Source organism: Bombus flavifrons, chromosome 7, assembly GCF_040668555.2.
Source record: "Bombus flavifrons isolate JBK064 chromosome 7, iyBomFlav1_principal, whole genome shotgun sequence".
Lineage (NCBI taxonomy): Eukaryota > Metazoa > Arthropoda > Insecta > Hymenoptera > Apidae > Bombus > Bombus flavifrons.
Window position 1 is genome coordinate 5,818,555 of NC_138448.1, and position 25,175 is coordinate 5,843,729.

A 25,175-nucleotide genomic window follows, 5' to 3' on the forward strand; every position below is an offset into this window, starting at 1 on the left:
GCTATCGATATATTTAAACTTTGCATTGTCCACTATTGTATATCATACGATAAATGATTGTTACTGATACCATGAAAAGTATTTGTGTAGACTGTGGATTTTCACGCAATTACGAGAAATTTTAAGATACAGAAGAGTGCAGTACTCTTCAACGCATGGTGCTCGCTCCTTGTAACATTTAATAGATTAGTCGAATTTTTGCCAAGCTCCTACTCTCTCAACGCTAGGAACTATCGAAATAATCAAAACGACCAGCACCAATAATTCCGTAGAAATTTCATAGGTTCACGACAATACATTTTTCGAAATTCGAATGATTCTTCGAAAGATCTTGCAAGTGTTACAAAATTTTGTATATAAAGCATTTTCCTGTTCCTGTTGATGGTTCTACTATCTGTCTATAAAAATATAAATTTCCATAAGTATCCTTGGTGTACTCATACGCAGGTTCCAATCTTGAACGCTCTCTTTTCTTCGCGCGGCTGTGTATTTCTGGCAACCGACCACGAAAAACTCGTCGCTCGACTCAGCGGAGAATGAATCAACCACAGAATGAATTGCTTGCTACGCAGAAGAAAATAGAACGTCAATAGGAGAAGGAAAGGAGATCGCGTGTTTCCTGGTTGTTTCGCTCGCATTCCGCATTTCCTCGCAGGGTTCTGTTCGGTTGGCCCGCGATTCCGTTTCCCGCGGCGAGGAATTACGTATCCCGGATGCGCGCGATCGCGAAATCGAAACTTGGTCGGCGCGCGCGTTGCGCTGCGCTCGCAAGAGCCTCGCGCTGACTGATGCCGGGTGCAACGACCCCGCTACCGTGAAACTGGGACATCCTCGGCTGTTCCACGACGTCGTCTTCGCCATCGTACTACAACGACGACCCCGTTTTCCAGTTACGCCGGCCGAGCACCGTAGTCGTCGGCCACGCGGCCAACCAACGCGTTTCGATTTTCGCGCTCCCTTTCACGATCCTCTTCCGCGATCTTGCTGTTCAAAGTCTCGTAGCCTTCCATTCGCCTGTTGCGTTTAGACAACGAGAGATTCGCAGGAAATTCGAGATTCGGATTTCCCGGCCGGATCGAGAACGAAGAACGTGATGGAAATTGTGAGAAAGGGGTTGTTACAACGACGATCGTGTCCCTGTGTGTGAAACACAGACACACAGTGAAACAGAACGTTTCGAAGTAGCACACTTTTTGGACTAATAAACACAATTGCGTGTCGCGCACTAATAGGCACAAATACGATAATACTTTATAATGCAGTTACACGCGTACTACTTTTCTTGTTTATCTTCATCACATTTCGTTTGAATATTTCGCTTGAAGATGGAAAATTGTAGTGTCGCAGTATCAACCGCTCGTCTTAGGATTCCTTTTATGAGAAATATGAACGTATTTGTTGCCTAGAAGATATGGAAATTGATTTGTTACTCTTGTGACGACTTTCGATTTTCCGAATCTCGAAGGAAATTTGAAAACATTTTAATAATGAAAAAATTATAATAATGCTTCGCGGTATCGATAGCAGATTGTCATATATCGCTAGTATCGGAAAGCGAATTATTTTCAATTATTCGCGAGTATGATTTATGTAACATTTGGTGAAATTCGCATCTATTTTACCAGTATCTCGGATCTGTCGCATATCATTCTTCAATTGCGATAATTGAGACGAAACTTGGATAACTCGATGAACTTGAAGAGCTTGAAAGTGAACTGGCACCGAGTCGGAGTTTGATCATTTTGTTGTAGAAACGAAGGGACGGGCCAAGGTACTGATTAAATTTGCCAATTATGGAAATCGGTATTGCGAATATTGAACTGACATTACAATGACGTAGATAACGTGCCTGTTATCCAAATGTCAGAATTCAGTCGTCGAAATTTACAATTAATATAAATAGTTGAACGTGTTGATTCAGTGATTCAGCTCAATGGTGTAACTTACTTCCACGCAACTTTCGTTCAATTTTTCATGCATTTCTCCGGCACACTTTTCCCCTGAATCTGGTTCCACGCACCTTGCCCTGTTCGTCTTTCGAAGAAACTTTTCATTGAATTCGAGTATCCGAAGCAACCGTTGTTCAAAATCATTGTAAATAACATTCCTCTTCGATGCTGATATGTCAACGTCAAAAGCAAAGTACGTAAAGCTTCGCGAACGAGATCTAAAGCGAAAGAGAAGTGAAATAACACGAACATGGTCAGCCCTGACATTTTTACATTTACTTAATAGCTACAGAACCGAATGTTTTCTGAATTAGATTGAAAGAATATTGTTTCATCAATTATTAATCGCAGGACACAAATGTTCGCTATATAATTCGCTATAATTTAAGCTGGATCTCGTCAAAGACAAATAATATATTGATCGTTTGCTTGTTTAATATTGTATTATAATAATATCATAATATATTAATATTGAAATATAAGATACGGAAAGGTTAAAGTAATACATCGCATAATCATAACGAAACAATTAATATTTCTTTGACGATAACCGATAAAGCTACATAATTCAGCAGACGGTATCGGTCATACGTATCAACCCAATAATTTATGAAGATATAAACGAGAAATAAACGAGGTAAATTTAGTAAATAATATTGGTCGTAAACAACGACCTAATAACTCAAGAGAAAACAGATGAGAAATAAATGAAAAGAAAGGGGGGACAACTGGAATTAAGGTTCGAGATTGAACCGCGTGGTCACACGCCGTTTTTACCATTTTATCGAGCCGCTGTGGTCGCGGTTAATGCACTTTGCTCTTTCATATTACTTTGTTCATTTCGATGCTGACGCAATCAACTGCCGCTACGTAGGATTTCGCATATATACGCCGCATAACGATAGTTCGCAAGGTAATTAGTGTGAATCTGCTTCCTTCTCTTACGTTACCGTGATAACTTCGAATTTAATTAATGTAATTAAGATCGTCTCTGTCAGGGGCCTCGTTGTTCTCATTTTCCCCTCCTCCTCCTCCTCCTCCTACTTCTCCTCCACCTTTATTTTTCTTCGCTTCCTTTTTTTCTTTTCTTTTTTTCTTTTTTTGTCTGTTCTTAGCGGTTCGTGAAATCGCTTTGCAAACCAAATTTTCACGGATGGATCGTGAAAAGAGTTTCATGATTCCGTTTACACCGGTTTCTTTGTAATTCCTCGTAATTAATAATTACGATAGCGCATTACGATTAATTGTTCTGATGTACGACGTAGATGTACTTATCGAAGCGTACATTTGTTTGTTAAATGTAGATATCGCAAAATTGAATATTTTCATTTTTTGAAAGAGGCGATTGAGAAAATATGAAACTGAAATCTTACGTCCTACAGAAATGTGGATTATTGTATTGAAATCTATATATATATTATATTTAAATTATATGTTACATAGGATTCTCCAATAACTAATTAGTAACTTTTACATTAATGGCCCGGTTTTGATTGCGTAGCTACTTAGAGCATAACGAGCAACTATGTAATTAGATGTGTATCTTGACTTCCTTGACGTTGAATTAATTGCTCGGCAAACTGCAAACCAAAATCAATATACATAGAAAATCTCAAGTAAGCGTCCTAAGTTCTACGATAGACTAACAAACTTCTAGTTGCATCGTGATACTTGAACGTGATATTCGTTAGAAACGTAGGAAATATTCGTTAAAAGTGACGAATATACAGAAACGTAGAGTACTATCTGACATAGTTTACGCTAGATAATTGCTAAATAATTAAACAGATGGAAATTGCAAAACACGATGACCTGTGTTACGAAGATTAAACTTTGTTACAGACATTTTTGTCGGATAGGGAAGCTCGACGCATAAACTATATACAAAACGTGTATCTTATCCGAGAAAAGTAGAGCTTCATTTATTGGAACGACATTCTGATTAAAGTTTTATCAATTCGAACGATTTATTTGAATATGAACTCTTACTAACTAAATTGGAAGTTGCAAATAGCGTTAACTATAAAAATCAGCACTCCTATCGCCTATATGAATTATGTCCTTTCAGAGGTACAAATCAGTAAAATTCTACTACGATACATTTTATTTTATCTTGCAATTATCGTCAGTTCGTTTGTACATTTCCAGGTTTAAATGTACCTCGATGTTAACAAAATATCAGATATCGAAATAATGAAGAAAAATCATCATTTATTCGTCGAAATTTTATTCTACAATTGTTTCTCCCGACAATTTGTCTCTTAACAATTGATCTCTCGGTATCGTTATCTGGCTGATTAATTACGCGCGCAAGAACTTCGTATCGTAATAATCGGAGTGCGAATATTCCAGCAAATTAGTGTCTTTGCCAGCACCGTTAACAGAAAACAGAAGCTAAACAGAAACTCGTTTTATCGATTAAATATTCTAAGGTTTCGTAATATCGTAGCTACTTTATTTTGTACATTCTATGCATTTTTCCATTTACGAGTAACCTGCGTGTTTTCGCGCTCTTTAATTTCCCACAAATGCACGAAAGATCTGCGGTCTAGTAATAACGTTCGAAATTAACGAAGGGAAACCACGCGTTCTCGAAATGAAACAGTTCCCAGGAGAAGGACGAATAGCACTGGCGAATCGAATGGGAACCTTTTCCCTGCTGTTCGTCTTTTTTTCTATTACAATGCACGACGCACGGGTGCACGATCGCTTTCATTTTCTGTGCACCGTTACACGAGCGTGGAGGACGTGTCGCGACCGCGTGTTTTCGCCTTCTCCCTTTTCGTATACGCCAACTCCCGTTTTCTCTTTCCGCTTTCGTTCTACGCCGAACGGTAAAAGCGGCCGAAAGGTCGGCCAAGTGTACGTTTCGTGGCAATCTTTTCTTTTTCTTTCCCTCTCTCTCTCTCTCTCTTTGTATCCAAATCATGGACAATGTTTAACGACGACCAACAATTCGCCCGGAAGCAACTTTACAAATAAAAATTCAGAAATTACGATTGAAATTTTGGACAACGCTACGGGAAGATTGTAAATGATCACGTTGAATGTTGGAAGCGATTTTGTTACATGGAAACGTGGAATGTGCGTGGAACAAGTTGATCGAAGGTTAAACAGACTTTTAACGTGAAATAGCGTTTCAACGAAATGATGTAAATTAAAACTGCGAGCTCTTGACTGTATCGTTGAAATTGGACAACTCTTGATTCAACCTAATTGCTGTTCGTGTTGAAATGAAAATCGTGCGGCGTTAACGTTTCACGTGGAAAAAAAACGAAGGGGAGACGCTCGTTTTGATTTTGTATCAAAGTGTCATCCCCTTAAAACTAGCAGAACTTTTTAGCAGAAATATTTTTCTACTAAACAGAAGAACAGACAACGAAGAAGTGAATCAGTTAAAGCAATCCAATTATATTTAATATTTTATTTGTAATTCTAAACTTATAATACCGTTCTATATCTTCAACTTCGATGAAACTCCGCTTTTAATTTCGTTAATTGTATCTTTTAATCTCTATAAGGATACATGGTCTCGGTTAAAAAAATTTGGCGTGAAAGATTAATCCCATGATTCGCTTTAAAATCAAGAAATGCTTGACGACGCTTTCATTAATCTGATTACTCGTTCTCGTGATACGCCTGTAGAAACTATCGAAACAACAATCACGTAATTAAGTATAAAACAGGACAGTTCGCCTGTGTTGGCTAATGAGATTGAAATCTGTGCGAGAAGGTAAGTGACTTTAAGAAACTAGATCACTTCTTTCTTCTGTCGTCTATAAGAACGACATCAAGCATCGGTAGTATTATAAACGATTTGGAAAAGACGATGAATTATCACTCTTATTTTCTCGGCGACTCGCCACGTCTTTGCGTAAACTTGACTCATTGTATGCAGCGATATTATTGCAACAAGGAAAATTGAGATTCCCATTGTCTTATCTACATTAACTTCGCTCGGAACTTGAGAGGAAACGTAACAGCGTGCGACGATGTTTCGCGAAGTGAATCAAACAACTATTTATGCGCGTTGTACCTCTCGTTTGACGTAACTCGAAGAAAAAACAGATAAAGTAACACAGCTTTATTAGCATATTTCATCTCGCGAACTTCTCAAGTTACACCTATTATTCCATTTCTTTCTAATTATTTCACTGGTCTTTTACTATCTAATTTTATTCATCGCCGTATTATCCCATCGTATTCTATCAAACGTTCTCAATTTAATTTTCATAGTAGTTGTGCGTTACTATTTTTATAATAAACATAAATATATAATAAGATAAACGATCTATGTTTCGATACGAAACATACTGTTCGCGACAGTTGTTACCTGTTTTATCAACACGAGCAGTTGTGTCTAATTAAAAATGTGCTTTCTCATAAACAAAACGAAATTCCAATTGCAGGCCTTGAACGCGACGAAATCTGTAAAATCCATTTGAGAAATTTCCAGCTAACAAACGGCTTGTTATTTCGTTCGAAAGAGAACGCTATCTTTTTCCAATCTCCACGCTACCAATCTTCTTAAGTCCTCACCTTTGCCAATCCCCGGCTCATCCAAAGCGATTACACCGACGTGATTACAGAGAGGACGATTCCAGTCGTCGTCCCGATTTCCTTCGGCCGCGAATCGAATTACCTCGCGGAATTGTGGCACGGTTTCCGGGTGCATAAGCTGCTGGGGATCGATGACTGTAGACAACTGGACGAGTCACGACGGTTCAGCGTCGACGTGAATCGTTTCTCGCCCTCTGGTTGCGCAATGTTAGGACTGTCGACGGCAAAAATGTCAATGACAAGACGATCGACATCGATAACCGACGATGACTAGGCTACGAATGATACGGATTTCTGGAAAATTTAAATATGAAAAGGTGTACAAAACGCATATAACATGTAAAAATATACAAAATGCATATTCAAAGCACTGATTATGGTAATTACATGCTGATGTAAACTCCTATTCAGATTTTATTTGTTTATTCGTGTGCTTTCGCGGATAAAGAATCTGAAAAGTTTAGTAGGTTGACATCGCTGAGAATCAATAAGAACTGCTTTAACCATATGATGCGACTGAAGAAGCAAGCCTTTTTCCCGTTTGAATAAACCAACGATCGATCAGACAATAGAACTAATAACGAAATAAATGAATAATCGTTTTATTTAGAACAGACATTGCATTAGTTTTCCACTTGGCGCGCACAACCTATTTAAAATTCCAAAATGTTCAACTAAGACTAATTTTATTTTATCTATGCGAAGCTTCAGAGGAAGAAGTACGAACAATTTTAACGATAAAAAAACGATTGCCTCCTGGATCGTTCGTGCTGAATTCCGAGTTTCATTATACCCTGAAAAGACGACACAGCTTAATCAAAAGTTTTCATAAAAACACATCAAACGATGTGAAACCGTGCGAACATCGTCGCTTGAATCGATGATGCTACGCTATAGACCATCGAAGATGTATGTACATATATCCCGGTCTATAGATCAGACTCGCGGGCAGAAGATTGATAAATAATTGATGGCGGATTGGATGTTGAAGAATTCAAACTGGTCGTTTGTCATGGGTATAGCCGGTCACGAAACAGTTGTACAAAGCGCCATTTGTCGGCCTACATTCCCTACTGCTCTACCTGGCGAATGTTATTATTCCGTCTTTCTTTGTGGAAAATTACCTTATTGACCATAGTTTTACATTCGAATATATTTATAAATAATAACAGTACTCAAGGAAATACTTACCAGTTTAATTTTAATTCTGATCTTCTAATTAGGACTCTAATTTCATCAAACGTTTTCGTTTTATTCGTTATCTCTTATTACGTCTTATCGTTTTTTCGTTATCTCTTTCTTGTCTCTTCTTCTATTTTCTTTTTTTTTTTTTTTGTTTCATCATCATTTTTCGTCTGTGATAAGCTATTTACTGTTATGTTTCGGAAATTTGTTATCACAAACTTCATTTATAAAATAAATAGGTTCTTCTCTATAGCTATCTACTATTCGACTAATATTATTCCAACTTATTTTATTCAGGTTGTGTAGTACGTAACTTAATGGCTTCGATCTTTCACAAGATGAAAGATAAGCTCTGAGGAAAGAATAGCTGGATGGAAATTGGTGGAAAATTTTGCCAGCAACTTCTCGTGGCGTTTAGTGAACCGAAAGGCACATGAGAAATTGGAAATATCAGAGGATCTGAGAGGATAAAAGGGAATCGTAAGAAACGAGGGGTAGAATTTCGCGAATGATCGTGATAATAAAAGAAAAAGATATTCGTCAAAAGGTTGTAATGTGATATTCTCGTCGTTAAGTGTTCTGAAAATATCGTTCGTATTTCTTTAATTCCGAAGCTTCTAAGAAAAATGTCAAACGATGTGTAAAATTTCATTTGAAAAATTCAATGACGAGCAAACTTCTCCGAAAAGATACGCTTTTTTCTCATTTCCTTCGAAACTTCTAAATTACAGTTTATACATGGTGTCGTAAAAGTATCGTATATTGTAAAAGTTGGTTCGACAGATCCCACTCGATGCACAAGTTTATCTCTGGCCGCGTGTTTGAAACGATTCGGTTGGACAATGTAGTGGACGTAGAGTGTGCTACGTGTAAAATGTGCAACTGTCTGGAAGCATTCATACGGAAAAAAAATCGATTCGCTGTATGCACTGGGTCAACAGGAGGCCACCGACCCACGAAATATTATGCAATACATTTCCAATGGACACGACGAGGGTCTCTGACTTGCACGTACTTATGTCTATATTCATTGAAAATGCGTCGCATAAAACGTTCTTCCCGTTATTGATCTGTATATTCCACCTATAGAGACTGCTGCGTTCAACTTTTCTTCCTTCTGTTCTTTCTTCTTTTTCCATCTCTCTTTGTTTCTATTGTCCTCCTTTGAATAATACCTACGTTAATTAACCGTGGAGAGGATTTGCTAATTTATCGAAGGATATAAAGGATATTTATTGCTTTCTCTTAGAATAGAAGAAATAGAAGACAGAATGGTAGCGAGCAAAGTTTCAATAATAAATCACTTTGTCACCTAGTTTTGAAAGTCACCAAAGTTACACTGTGTGTTGAAATAATACTATAGATGGATCGTGGCGAGAAATTGAAGCGAATATACCTGGTGAAACGAGAGCAAGAGATCTGAATCGAGTATTAGATAAGGTATTTTACATTCGAGGAATATTTCAAGTATCCAGAGATTTGTACACATGACATTCTGGTTCTAGGAAATACCGTACTTCTCTCAATAATTGTGCATAAATTTCGTAAATACCGTGAAACGCCAGATATATCATAAGTCGACGTTCAGTCTACGCATTAACAAGGAAATTTAGTAAAAACACCATCGACCGTTATTCACGCGATATCCAAGCTATCAAATTCGTTGGTTGCTTAACAGAGCCAATTGCAAATGTATTATGGATATTAAAAGAGAAAATTTACGTACTACATATATTGCTTAATCTCTTGAGCAATTGATACTTACACAAATGTACGTTTCATTTTTATTCGATTCAGCCACGATTGTGAAAGATACAAAGATAAAATACCGACTATTTCAACGTACATTGACTTTTTCACGTATTTTCAGATATAATATTCGTGCAGGTATATTAAATATATATGGTGAAAAAATAGAAAATAACTTTATTCTTATCTGGTTGTAATAAATTCATCTTCGGGCCAAAAACCTGCAAACATCGGAAACACCAGAGATACGTAGACGATAAATCGAGTTCGTAACTCAACAGGTTTCCTTTCTTCTTCTTCTTTTTTTTTTCTTTTTTGTGCAAAAATAAAACACTCTTCTCATCAGTCGCCGTAACAAAGAATAAGTCGAATCTCGATTATGGTCTCGATATTAAATCTGGAAAACAATGAGTTCGCTATGAGAGAACCGGTATAGAGAAGCTGAACACCAGCAACGGTTTATTGCGGTCATAATTCCCGTTTAATACTATATTGTCCGCTTCTGTCTTGCCGATGCACTTGGCGATCCTCAAAGAAACCACGTCCAACTTCGCAGGGACTCGTGCTCCACTTTTTGATCGCAAAGAGGATTCTTATTTCCTCCTTTCCACTCGAAAATCGTGACCATTCGATGAGAGAAAGGTTTGTTTCGAGGGAGCATCGAACAATCTTTGCTCTCGAGGAAATTCCATTTGATCGAAGATTCTACTACTTGAAGTATCTCGTTCACGCGATTAAATTATTTATTGGCAAACCTCTTGGTTTCCGGTTTTACAACTTGTGAATTAACGACAGCCTTTCGAGTCGACAGAAAGATTTCGCATTTGTTGATGCAAACAGTGCTGTTTAAATATTAAACATACAAATACTTCAAATTTACAGCAGCATGGTAACTTCGTACAAAACATTACGCGTAAGCGTTGCTCCTTCGTATTTTTCGTTATTACCAATTCGCCATCAATTTGTATATTTTGATAAAATTCTATATATTGTCGCAAGAGGTTCGCCAAAGTGTTCAGATGCTTAGGTGCGATAACGTTTATAGACGCTGAGTTGATATATTGGGTTGGCAACCAAGTGATTGCGGATTTTGTCATTACCATCTAATGTCAAAGTCCGCAATCACTTAGTAGCCAGGCGAATAGAAACACATAACTGGTGGAAAATATACGATCAACAATGTATTCTATTTCTAATTCCTACGTTGTAGCAGATATCGAAATTATATTTTCAAAACGCCGTTTGAAATCTAAAGATACACGTGTCAAAAATAATATGAAAGTGAGCTTACGATGGCGGGATAGAGGGTGGCGATAGAAAGGGGACGAGGAAAAATGGGCGAGGGAAAACAAGATGAGAAGTGGTGCGTTGGTGAAGTCAGTAATCAGACGTCGACGAAGTCGATGAAGATGATACGTTCCGGGCGGCGGTCGTTCCAATTCTCTTCTTGCTTCGTGGATCACAGAGCTTGGCACGAACGCCAAACCACAACAGCAAAACGAAAATCGCGAAATTTTTGTTTCTTTCCTCTCGTGAAAAACAAACGAATCGTCGATTCGAACCGCGCGATAATTACGAAAGAAGCGATAGCGTTCGGTTGAGAATTAATATCCCGTTTCGTATCAATCTCACTGTATTGTTTACTTGAACCTTGCGAGGCGCTGTTATTACAAATTCTGATTTTTCTCTCTCGATTTAGAATTATTCAGATTTTACTTGAAATTTGTATATTCACGTAAAACGTATTACTTCGTGAGATTTAGAATTATTTAGAATCGTTAGAAATTTGTATATTCAACAGTCGAAAACGTATTGCTTTCTGAAATTTAGAATTATTTGGAATTGCTTGAAATTGTTATACTCAACCGCCGAGAACGTATTATTTCGTGAAATTTAGGATCGTATAAAATTGCTCGAAGCTTTTATACTCGATCGTGGAAAACGTATTGCCTTGTGGAATATAGGATTGTTTCAAATTGCTTGAAGTTTTCATATTCGTCGTGGGAAATGAATTGCTTTATGAAATTTAGAATTATTTACAATCGCTTGAAATTTCTGTGTTCAACCGTTGCGAACCGTAATGCTTTTCGAAATGTACAATTGTACGAAACTGTTTGGAATTTTTATATTCGATCGTCGTATTGCTTTTGAAAATTTAGAATTATTTAGATTGCTCGAAATCGTTGTATTCAACCGTCGAGAACGTACTGCTCTGTGAAATTTAAGATTGTTTGAAATTTCTTCAGATTTGTATCTTCTATCGTGGAAAACCTATTGCCTTGTGAAATTGAAAATTGTTTGAAATCTCTTGAGATTTGTATATTCTGTCGTCGAGAAAGTGTTACTTCGTGAAATTTAGAATTATTTAAAATTGCCCGAAACTATTAGTGACAGGTTTGAATAAAATACAAAATTTCCTAAAAAAAAACAATGAGATATTTTGTACGGTATTTTATCTGTGAAACAGCCCGAGCGATTAATTCACGCAAATGCTGTCATGCAAAAGGTCAAAGTAAAATAACGCTTTTAAATATAAAACGCTCGTACAGTATCGTAATAGAGTTTGTTAGACGACCAGAAATTTCCACACTCACGTTTTTATCATCCAATTTGGTTCACAGTCGCAACAGATTTACGGTTTCGCGCTTTACTTCAATTCCTCTTAATATACGTACAATTATGAACGCGTGTCTTCTTTTTACTTTATCGTTATTTATATATCCAAAAGGATAGAAAAATATTTCTATCCATTCGAAGAACGAACGCGTTTCGTTTTATCCGCCATATCCATCGAGCTTCGTGGACCACGCCAGTGCGCTAATAATCTCGAGTATGATTCACACTTTGGCAAACTGAGCGAAAGATTGTCCCGACAGACGTTCTGCAAAATTTGCACGGTTGATTATAGCGAATTATTATTGTATTTTTCGTCATCGAGTACATATACCTCGAATAAGTCTGATTTCACGAATGTCAACTAATTACGTCGAACTTTCCATTTCTTCAGTCTTCTTGCGCAATACTTTATTGACTAATAATATTAGCGAATTGTGCAAGACGTTGCTCTAATTTATTTCGAGCGATTCGATGCATCGATTCGATGTTCCGGCCTCGATCAAAATGTCCTAATAAATATTAACGAGCAGTAATTTGTAAAATAGAACGTCAACGCTGTAGATAATTAGAATGTTGAGCATTTTCCTAGCCAATCAAAGGCACAACACGCTATGGCGTATCATAGCGTGACGAATATTCGTTGATCACGAAATGTATCGCAGTCTCGTCTTAATTCGTTAGAATTGTTGGGCAAGAGGCATCAGCGTAGTTGTTAGAAAAATGAAAATCTTTCGAAACTTACGGAAGATTAATTGGTGGTCAGGCAGGAAATTAAACGCTTACGAAATACGTAGTAGATACTTTCGTTTTCCATATAACGACGTATCGTGCCATTTCATTTTATTAAATCCTTTTTTACAAGTATCAGGGAAGCGATAAGATTATTTAGAACGATTAAAACGTTCAAATATCACGGGTTTGAGGCAGTCGTTAACGAAGCTGCAAACGAGATATAAAATTGAAAGAACAAGCGAAGTTTGAATCGGAACAAGAGGAAAAGTAAAAGCAGCTCGGCAACTAATATATTCGCGAGTGCAGTGCAAACAAACGAGCACGAAATTGAATTTTATCAAGTGCAAATAATGCCCCGAGAAATCTGTCGTAATTTGCAATTCAACGCTCGGTATTTTCCCAAGTTTTTCGCCGTTTTTTGCCGGCCTCGTTGTTAGAATCTCCGCGCACGCGAATCTTCTTTGCCTTGTAAGTTATAAAATCACGCTCAGTTTCTAACAAACGCGAAACCTATGTCCCTTCGTTCGATCATATTTTCCCATCGTCAACAGATTTCATAAGCCCGAGAAGAGAAAGTGAAATAATTCTTATCGATATACGTAATTCGACTATTTCAAACATCAAACAGCCTCTCCTCGTTCGTGCGAGCAAAAGCGTGATTCGAACGAAAATTACGAAATTAAGAATTACGAAATCGATACTGTTAATAATCGTGGAAGCGTCGTAAAAAATCATTATTCCAGACATATGAAAACGTCGATAACCACATCTGAGTAAATTACTCAAAGCGATGAAAAATGCAGTCGATGGAAAACAAAATTCGCAAACGTAGAACGTCACTGAACTTGGCACAGACCTGAACGAAAAAGCTCGTAACGTAAAAAGAGACAGACTACGACGACGGAACTAATCGTCGAAATCACGAGCAACGTACAACGATGGCGCAACTTTCTCGTTCGAGGCTGCCCGGTTAAGGAGGATTTAATTAAACACGGGACGTCGTCGTGGGTCGGAGAAACGCAGACGCGGCAGGAAAGCGAAACATTAGAATTTCACGTAGCCGACGAGGCCGTGGCACCGATGGTCCGCATCTGTGCTTAGCCTGCGATGCATTCGTCTTGCATCGCAACGATTCGTTGACCCTCGGTTCTACCTAGCGGTTCTTCGTCTCGATCGAAATGCTTCTGAATGGCTTCCCGCTTCTTTTTTCTGTTTTCTCTTGATCCCTGTATCGTTTACTTCTTTGTTCTCAATAAATGAAACATCTGTATTCGCTGTTTCGTATAAGAGAGGATGATTTGCATATCGTGTCGCTTGTTGCGGGAGAAAATGTACCGTAGCTTGGAAATACGTGAACGATTTGTTCTTAACAACCCTTCAAGTACGAGTACATTCTCGTAAATCCAAAGATTTTCTTTTCAGAGGGAAAAAAATGCCTAATGCAATTATCGGTACATGGCGTCGCGTGATCGACGACAACCGCGTTCGACGAACGTGTTTACAGCGATAGCCGTGTTCAAAGAATTAACAATAACATTTACTCGTACAATAAATTGGAAACAAAGAAAAAGTTGTCTCTTTTCCCTGAACTTTAACGCGATTCTCTTGTTTATATCTGCTAGTCGTATCTGCTACAATTATCTAGCATTAATAATTGTTTTATTCCACGATAACATTTACCCGCTCCTCTATAATAAATTACAAGTTGTCCGGTCATCGTGAGTAACCGTATATCGATATCCGATATTGATATCGACCATTCGTTTATCCTCGCGTGAACCAATGATTCTTCGTCTCGATCGAAGCGTTTCCGGATACGCGACCGCGGCGGCGTCTCGCTTTTTCCACGTGCCTATTCGCCTCCACTCGGCATTTCACTGAAATCAATTTTCACCGCTCGCATAAATTTCCATTTCTAAGATACAGGAGAAACGCGCGAACCGTATACAGCTTACGTAATTTTGTTCCCCGAAGCATTCTACAGCTTAATCTCACGAATGGACGTTTAATCGATTCGTGATAACGCTTCGCGGTGATTCCCTGCCAATACGAAGGTGTTCCATGTGTTCGATACGATAGGAGGATATTCCAAAAGAACAGAGAAATCGGATACGGAATATGTTAAAGCGAGAAAGTACATTACATACGCCAGGCATAGATGAAATATACAAATATAGCACTACTAGATGGATGCGAAAAATTTATTACAGTCGAATCCAATCGATTGGGTGTAAATGCAGCGATTGGTGGAATTGCGTACAAATACTTTTCGCAGTCACCGTATATGGAAGAAAAAATGTGGTCATTTACGAACGTACAATGGTACGTATACCTCTTAACACGTTGATTGCCACGCGAATTTTATACAGGATAATCTACTTTTATCACTTAACTTTATCACTTGGAATATCTCGCTTGTTTTTGATAATATAAAAATGTTTCAGCAACATATTGAATTTGAAGTTTTTCCATTGGTAAACGCGTAGAGGACGTGTGAATGTCATCAATCATATATATTTTAATACGTTCGTCGATTCACCTGGACATTCTCCGCAAAAGAGGTATAAACTTGTGTATGTTGGAAAAGTATTCATTTATTTATGTCGAAGAGATATTCGTTTAATATTTTAAGTTCAATTTAACATATTTAAGGAAAGACAAGAAAAGACGCGATGCGACATTCTTGTGTTCGTCGAATTTTTATCTTTCGTATGTTAAATATGAAAAATTAAAGTTAATATATGTGCTGGACTGATAAGTTTTTTCGATACGAATAAGTTGATACTTTTTTGGCATAGATAAATTAATACTTTTTTGTAGAGAACGTCAAGATGGGTGAATTTATGTATTAAAAAATATATGATCCGATTTAAAAAAAACATCGCTGACCTTTCTACGCGATGTCTTTTACGTGACCATCTACGAAAAAAACTAATCGTGTCAAATAATGTTCACCTTGAAACCATCCAACCTGTTACCGAAACACTTTTTAGTATTATCGAAAACAAGGTGATAAAGTTAGGTGAGATAACCTGTATAACATACCTGTTTATATAACATTCCGTGGAAACCGCAATAGATCGAAATACGTCGTTATGTTTAATTATTGGAAAATATCGTATTACATTTGCACACTTTTCTCTCTCCATGTTATATAAATCGTTCACATTGTTGACAGTCCTTTAGTCCGTGAAATTTATCTTACATTAAATTATTCTAAAAAATTTAATAGCGTGGATCGCCGATAGCGAATCCGATAACGAATAGGTGATCGTGGCAATCAACCTGTTAAACGAAACTGTTACTTCCCTATCGAAGAAAGAAAAAAAAGACTACAAAAGAATTCACCTCCGGTGTTTTGCCTGATATCGCATTTTAATGGAATGTTAAAGACCTTCGGCGCAATATCACACCGGGGAATTTTCGTTCCACTAGACTCGCTACGTTACGCAACCACGATGAGTTAATAATCCCGGTTCGTTGGAACGTGGAATATAATGTCGTCCCAACGTCGACTTAATTGTCAAGCCAGAGTGACGCATGTTGACGTTAAACCAGAAGCATTTACGTATCTCGTGTTGGTGTATCGTCGAAGTGTTCTATTCTTGACCGAAACTCCATGCTGTATACGTACTTGTTTTGTTTTCGAGTTTATCAGAGACGAAGAGAGACGAGACACGAGGATAATTATGGAAACACCACAATTCAATCTATTTCGTTTAGAAAAGAAGAAAATACCGTGGTGATCGGTTAAATATACAGACCTCCTCACAGTAGTAAGAACGTCATCTCTATTTATCTCGTATTCCCTTCGTGCCACGAAGCCACGTCGAGAGCAAACGTTTCACCACCTTCCAATGGACTTCTCCCGTGGTGGTTTCTTTCTAAACATAGTCAACGCGTTTCTTAACCCTCCTATGTACGAGTATATACGCTCGTACGTAGCTGCTTGGTAATAACTAAATAGCGTTTCTCTACGGTTGTTAAACAATTCCTTAAACGATCGTCGACTCTTTCAGGATCGAATTTAAAAGAAAAAAAGAAACCGAGAAAAATTGCATTGCTCCTTGCGTATCTTTGTATATCTTCCTTCGTTGGAATTTTTTATTCGTAAAAGACGTGAAGTACGCAAAAGACAGTAAAATTACGCTAGATATTAAAACTACCATAGTAAAAGTAACAAGCATTTCGAATATAGAGGGGAGCGTAAAGGCAACGTTAACAGCGAAAACATGTTGTTTCCTATTAACGCGTTAATAATTAAAGGTACTTCCAGACTCGTAACGTATATTTACGGCAAACTATGGTTTAGTCTTTAGTATTAGGTTGTCCGAAAAGTTTCTTTCGTTTCATAAGGTGATATAATAGATGAACAACAATTTCTGTTTTATATTGTTTTATTGAATTAGAATGAATTGAATTGAATTGCATGATCCATTTCGTTCTACATCTGTTATTATATTCTTGCATAGTTCAATAAACCAATATAAAACAAAAAACATTGTACGTCTATTATTTCCTTATAAAACGAAAGAAACTTTTCGGACAACCTAATACTTAAGGAAATACGTAGACACATTTTTCTCTCGTACTATCGGGAACAACGCGTGTTCTATCACGCGACGTAGCCAAATCCTAGCTAACGAGTGAGAACCGAACCCTGTAACAACGCGACATGGAGCCAACCCCGTGGAGATCACGACGAAACGCGTTCGTATCTCGTAGTCCTTCGTCACCAGTGAATCCATCGACCGCGTACGATGTACGACGTAAAAATAAAGGAGCCACGGTTTGACGTGGGTTCACGACTGGAACGGCCGAGATCGATACTACTTGTCGGCCAACCCCCGTTGGTCCAGCCTCTCTCTGTTTCCCCGGCGCGACTGACGACGTGGGCGTCTAGAAGTACACCATCTCAGCTCCAACCAACACAGACACGCGCATTCGTACAGCTCTAACGTACCTGTACAGGGTGTTTCGTTTACCTTGGATCAGTTAGTAGATATTAATTTTAGTTTGCATTTGATATACGAGATAATAAATATCTGTTGTTCTCGCTCGTTTCGGTATTTAGAGATAGAAATATTGGAAAGTGGATCTTGATTTTATTTTATATGCACGATAGATATTAATATTCCTAGATATACAGTGGCTGTTGGAAATATTTGTACGTATCCTTGTCTTTCAATGGGACCGTCTTTTCCTTAGGTTGTATAGTACGTTTCATTTTCGTACTGTGAAAATCTTATAAAAAGTACTATCGCAGAATAGGAAACTTAAAATACAGTTGGATCTAATTAATTAGTTCAGGAATGCAATGATGTACGAGTATCTTTTATAACCGCTGCAACAGTGTTTACATTTGATTTATTTTTCACGGTCCTTTGCTTGGGGATTAAGTGGGACTTGCAGTTACATTTCTCTTTGCTTTACGCTCGTATCCTTCCACCCACTGAGCTTAACATCTCTCGTACTTAACATTTAGACTTTAAACTTGACCTTTCAATGTACCGTTTATACTCCTTACTCTCTATATTTCTGCTGCTTGCGTCTATTCTCGCAATTCCTAAACATCGATGACACAGAAATCGAAACAGAAACATAAAATATGAAACTGTAACGATGTATGATATAAAGATACGATAACACAACGTAGAACTGTAAAGAACTATTTCTTTCCTGTGCTGCGTTTTTTAAAGAAATCGCTTAAGAATCGATGATTCTCGCTAGTCGTAAGTCACGATGGTCGTCGTCGTTTTAAATCAACTTTGACTCGACACGATTTTTTCGTTCCGATAAAAACAATTATGGTATGAAGGAGTTTAATATGGACGAAACACCCTGTATATAGAGGCGGATCGTACGGGCAAATACAACGTAGCACTCAGGTCGGCCTGTTCATTCAATGACACCCACGCGTTCTTCGTGGTGACGTCATTGGAAGCGTTAGAGGGTGAGAAGGGGAAAATCGAGGTGGAAGGATCTGGGCCAACCACCCATCCTCCGTTTTCTACCCTTCTCCACGCTCCTTTCCTTTTTCTCTTCCATTCATCCTGCCTATCTTTTATCTACATTTTCATCATTTTCGTTACTTTTCCTCCCATTCTTCGATCCCTACTCTTATCGTACCACGTTACGCTTTCTTCCTTTTGTCTTCCACCGTTTCCTGCGTTCTCCACGACTTGCCCCTTTTCTATCTTCTACATCGTTTACGTTGCATTTTAATTTTTCGTTATTGTCCACTCGACAGATACTCTCGTTTTTTTCGTTTCTTCCTTTGTTGATTAAATTCCATTCACCTGTCCGGTTCCTCTGTTCCCCTGCTTCTCTTTTCTGCTACCTTTTACTCTGTTTCTCTCCCATTAGCTTCCGTTTTTCCATTTTGCTCCATCTTTTCATCGGTTCTGTCTCGTTCAGACCGTTCTCCGTATTCTCCCGCTTTCCCTTGTCTCCAACCTTTTCTACTTCACTCGTCTGCCTTTTGCTTATTTTCTTTCTTCCTCTCGCTGTATTTTCCCCTTTCTCTCAAACCGTTTCTATCTGGAGTGGTTAATGGTCGATCAGAGTTCAAGCGTCAACGAGCCACGTCGTTTTTCCAATCGATTTCACCGCGGCTACTGTTGTTCTCGTTGAACCGAGCAACGAGCGTTTGACGAGGGTTTCTGAAACTCTTCTACTTCGTCTTCTCTATGGTCGTTGGGTAGTAACGACGTGTATGGAAAGATTGGTTTCATACGAGGTGTTTCGGTTGTCCAAAGGGTAGATGAAAAGGTTGAGTTATGGCTCGCGAATGGTGACGTAACGATAGTAAAAATGAGGGTCTCGCTCGATTATATTTCTGGCGTTATAGAATCAGTGATGTTTGAAATTTTGACACAGGAGGAAGTAGAAAGTGGACTTCAAAAAAAAAGAAAAAAAGAAAAACACGTCGGGTAATAGAATTTAATTTGGAGCAAGAAAAATTGCAAATATCCAGAGAAAATATATTGGGTTGGCAAGTAAGTGATTGCGGATTTTGTCAATGCCACCTAATGACAAAATCCACAATCACTTAGTTGCCAACCAATAATCGAAAGAGAATCGATCTCTGATACTTTTCGAAACTAGGAACTTTGCTTCGAAATGAAGAAGATTATAAATCTGTATGTCTGTAAATTGTTATTTGTGGAGTAGGTTTGTTCTCTTTTCCATGTTTTGTTGATAAAAATGCAAGTGAAGGAAAAATTTCATATTATCAGTGCCCCTGTCGAATGAATTAAAAAATAAAAAATTAGGAACTAGAAGAATGAAGAACTGAACAGAGAAAGTAGAGAAAAATATGTATCCAATGGAAAGTAAATAATTTTGAAGAATTAAACCACAAATGATATTCGCGATTCTCGAATTACACAATTTTTCTAACTAATATCGGAGTGATTGAAGCTCGTTAAACTTTTCTAATATATGTAAATATTGAAAATAATCGATAATAATCGAAACGAGTGTTTGGCCTTTAAATAGCAGTTTATGCTAAAAATATTCCTCCTCTAGCTGACAAAACTCTAAATCGCGGTTACTTAACATTCAACAGCGGACTATAGAAACAAAGTACATCTTTGAATGTCAAGTGAACGAACAAAATGGTGTGTCGTTTCGTGAGCTATAATTTTTATTATCTCGGAATAAACGTATCACGGTCGCGCGATATCGGAACAAGGCAAGACGATGGAATAGGAGCCACGATTTCAACCTTGAGATTGATTAAACGTTTCACGAGGTTTTAACTTGGAATTACGTAATTGTGGCGAAAAGTACGAGAAGATACCGACGTCAGAACAAGGGGGATGAAAGCGTTCGAGAGAATAAGCGAACACTCTCGTCGATACGACGAGAAAATTTCATGGTAACTACGTTACTACTCTATCGAAACTGTATCGAACAAGCTGCAAGTGACAGAAATTCAAATAGACTCGTGATTCTCCACGATCGTACTTCGAATTGAAGAAAACTTCAAAATGATACACATCGTATATTTGAAGAGTATCAGGTTCTGGATGTCTTGAAATCGAAAGGCAAAAGGAATTTAAATTATAAAGGCGAAACTTTCTTATTTCTTCTTCTCATTCGAACACTTTGTACGGGCAATATCAGTAGATTTGTTTTATTTTATAATGCGACGATGGAATTCCTTCGTTTTTTCTTCCTAATTAAGATAAACGCGGCGATTACACTGAGGTTTCAAATGGACGATGAATCATAGATAGATGTTCTCAAACGTTCTCGATAATTCTCGAACAGAATGGACAGCGAACAGACATCTGACATACAGATGGATGTCAATTAAAACGAAACGTCAGCCAAGTTTTTATAAAGGGCTTTTGTTTAGAACAGGAATGACTAAGACGTTTGGTCACTACCGAAATTAATATCAACGAGGAAAAAGTTTTGATCGTAATAAAGTGTCTGGTCGATTAACTTGGACGTTTTTCAATCCCAACGTGTCACATAATTTTACTTTCCTTCTCCGATGATATTCATGATATTCATGAGATAATGAAAAACAAATGTATTCAAATCCTCGGTAATAGTTTCTGTAACAATAATTGGAATATTATAAATATTTATACTCATCGAGTGTATATAATAGTATAGTAGTACAGTATAATAATTATTAATATTCGTTGTATAACGTAATGAACATAAAAATTAATTGCGCTACTATCAATTGCCATCGTCGAATTTTTATATTTTCATCTTACTCTCGATTAGGCGAACGAAAAGAATTCGTTACGTTTCCAGAGGATTTTTAACGTGGAAACGAGAAATCACGCGTATACCACTAACACATTTCTCTCGTATTTTCTCCAAATTAAAGATATTTTTTAACGTTAGAAAAATATAATTGAGTGGAAAATGACGCAAAGAACAAAATTAAATACACCCACAAATTCTTGCGATGCCTATGACGTATGTAATATTTACCACCAAATTTATTAATCTCTCATAACATTCAACCTACGCAACATACATAGCAATATTTACTCGTAATTTAGTCTGCCTATTACTCGCGATACTACAACAAAAATCGAACCAGCCAGCATCAAACAAACGTTCATTTGCTGATACGCGCGATGATCGGACTCGTACGGAGGCAGAGCTCGGCGTCGATAGCTGCGTGGTAGCTTTGTGCTGCCCTCCTGGTACACTCAGGACGTCGCTACCGCTGCTGTTGATGGTGGTGTCGCCGCCACCGCCACCGCCGCCGCCGCCACCAGTCTTCCTCGTACGCCTTTCACCGCGCTGTTCGCTCAGTTCGCTGTTGCCTCTCATCAGCAGCGGATCTGCTCGCCTAAGCGGAGCCCGTTCGCGACGTTTCGCTCTTCGTTCGTGCCGCGCGCGTACACTTGCTACAGTTTCGCTCCAAAAAGCTTTCGATATAAAAACTCATCTTCCTTTTCTCGTGTTAGTAAATAAATAAAATATCTAAACATATATATAATTTACCAAATAAAGAAAGAAATAATCGAAGTTGAATCGAGATATATCTAAATAGAAGAAAAGTGACTTAGACGTTGTTGAAGCCAAATCTTGTTGAGTGAATTACAGTGAATCTCGACATCGAAACTGAAGAGAACAGAGCCACACAACGACGTCGAGCGGTTGTTCTTCATGGTAAGCGGTTGGATTGTTCGATGAAATCCGAAAACGGAAGGCAAAGGCCGGTCCCGTGCTCCACAGGTGGTAGTTCGATTATTTCGTGATCGTTGTTCACGATCAAAGCTTCGCCGAAGAGTGCACCCTGGTCGAGTGAAAGTAGCTTGATCTGGTCAGCCGGCTGATCCTCTGTAAATCCGTAACCGTTAACATAATCGTTGCAATACGTTTGGGTGGTCGTGGCTCGAGTTATAGCAGTGAAGATGTCAGTTTCTACGGTTCCGTGCGGCTTTTTTCTATTATCCATGGAAATAGATGACACGGTGAACGAATAGGATTGTTAGAAAGATACGTCAAAATTTTCGTCGATCTCGTTGCTGGTGGACGATTTACTTAAATTGCAAATTCAGTGGAACGATCGTTCTTCGTTTACTGTCCACGTTGGACTATTTCAATTGATCGGATATAAAATATAAAAGAACATAAAAAGAATTATTATTCATTGAATCGAACGTACTAAAAGGATACATTAAAAAGCCTACATCAGAGAGGCATTCCTTGATTGAAAAATGCTGGCGGTTGGAATTAAAATGTGTGACGCAACGCAATCGCTATCGTTGCTAGTAGGAAGAAAGCGATAACGATATCTGCCAGATTAACAGCCGCTCTTATCCGTTTCCATTCCGAATAAGTGATACCAAAAAAAAAAAAAAAAAAAAAAAAAAATGTATTATCGAAGCACACGCTCGTGTCTCCATTCTTAAAACAACTGTGGAGTGTTCTTGCTTTCCCTAGAAAGGCAGAAAATCGTCGTTATTATCTGTATCGGCGTTCATAGCTGTAAGCGTGGTATAATAGTTAGTTATTCCGTCGCAGATAGGAAACATCACGAAGTGGATGGAAAAACGTGACGCAACTGGACTGGTAATCGAGCGTGAGGCAATTAACTAACGAAGTTACCGTGATTATGCGTTGTCGTTCCCAAGTGCACGGTGAGAAAGAACGATGATGGAAAAGAGAGCAAAAACGTAGGCTGCAAGCGACTTCTGGTTCGACGAGGAATTTCAATTTAACGACCGGTTTTATCGTCCGGTTCGTTCGATTAATATCGAAGCTGCTGCAGCTTGCCGATAAGCTTAACGACGTTGCTTAGCCCCGGAGATCGACGAAGGCCCACGCTGCGCTATCCGCTAATGAAATAACGATAATTAAACGACGTGTCGCGACCGTGAACGAGTGGAGGAGCGAACTCTGACTGGTGGCCCTGTTGCTCCTCCGATCGAGTTCCCTTCCAATCTATAGCTGGCACTCGAGTTCACCTCGCTGTTTACCTTCAACAGCTGACTGTGTCCAATGGCGTCGACCTGTCCAATCATACACAATCATACGTGATGGATATTTCGAAATTGATTTTTTAAACGTCCGAGGATCTTGCGTAGATTGGTCAGGATGATTTCGAATTTGTTAAAGAAAGGAAGAATTTTGAGGTATTTTGGGGATTAGGGACATTCTCGTGGTTCTTTGAAAGACTCTTTGCTAAATAAGAAATTTTGTCAGGTAGACAAATTTTTGGAAATCTTTGGAAATGGTTTCGCTTGAGATATCAGGACTTTTGCGATGGTCAAACGATTTCTTTAACGTTAAGGTGTTTTCACGTGGAAGAATAGTTTGAAACCTTTTAGAGTTCTTCGTGAGCTTTCGAGATAGCGTGGAACTTTTCAGATTCTGTTGCAAAAGCTACGAAATCGTTGGGAATATTTAAAAATGCCAAAGGCTCTTATGGCATGTCACGCAACGTTTCAACATATTTTAAGCCACGCTCCAATACCTAAAGAACCTTCGAAATTCCAAGGATTTTGAAACTTGAAATTTCTACGACGCTACAGAACATTTTGGAATACTAAAAGAAGCTTTTCGAAATATCTTATGATAGCGGAGGATCTTTCAAAATCTTTTAAAACATTACGAAATCTTTGACAGTATTTTGAAATAAAAGAAATACAAGAAATCTTTTGAAATATCGAGAATTTATTTTTAACTTCAGCTCGAAGCTTCCATCAAAAAGCAGACCATCGAATAGAACGCTTCTTCGTCTGAACCTTTTAAGCAACGACTTAATTTTCTTAAAGAGATATCATCGAAGAAGAATGGGCGAGAAGTTTGAATAGCTTGTGCAGGCTACCCGGACGTAACCTCGTGGCATTTCTAAACGTGAACATCTAACTCGCAGATACGAAGACATTCTCGAAGGGCGCGTTTGGTAACGACAGAATGTTAAACTTATCGATTTAGACGCTCCTCCAAGAACTTCTCATTGGTTAGGAATTTTGTAGCAACTAGTTAGTAAATCGTTTGTTGAGTATCGAAACTGTTTATCTGTTTTGCGGCAAGGTTCTTCGATTGATTTATGAAGATTTTCATCGATAATCATCGATTAAAAGTGACCGTCTATCAGATTAAAATCACTGGGACGATACTTCGTGTTTATTATCTAGAACGATGTCGTTCTGAATCTTTCATTGGGTAAACGTTGTATTATCATATTCATTATAGAATTTTGTTCTAAATATATTTTAATATTTTTATAGGAAGAAGACTAGAAATTCTTCTCACACTGGGAAATAGTTTCTAAGCGGTTCTAGTGATCAAAATATTTATAATTTTAATTTCTATATTTTTTTACTGTGCTATCTACATTTCCATACTTTTAAATTTTTATATTCGTAATCTATCCTCCTTTTTTTTTACGTG

General features: G+C 38.0%; 1 protein-coding gene across 3 annotated transcripts in view; it reads left to right on the forward strand.

The window, feature by feature from the left end:
- The window catches only part of LOC138181993 (terminal nucleotidyltransferase 5C), a 160,333-nt gene that overhangs the window by 123,092 nt on the left and 12,066 nt on the right, over positions 1-25,175 (forward strand). The window contains exon 1 of one of the 3 annotated variants that reach the window (XM_069117432.1): positions 22,094-22,442. The exons of the other annotated variants lie outside the window; for them this stretch is intronic. Coding sequence (XP_068973533.1) covers positions 22,440-22,442 — 3 coding nt within the window. The 5' untranslated portion in view covers positions 22,094-22,439. Of the gene's footprint in view, positions 1-22,093; positions 22,443-25,175 lie in introns of those variants that run through there. 3 annotated transcript variants of the gene reach the window in all.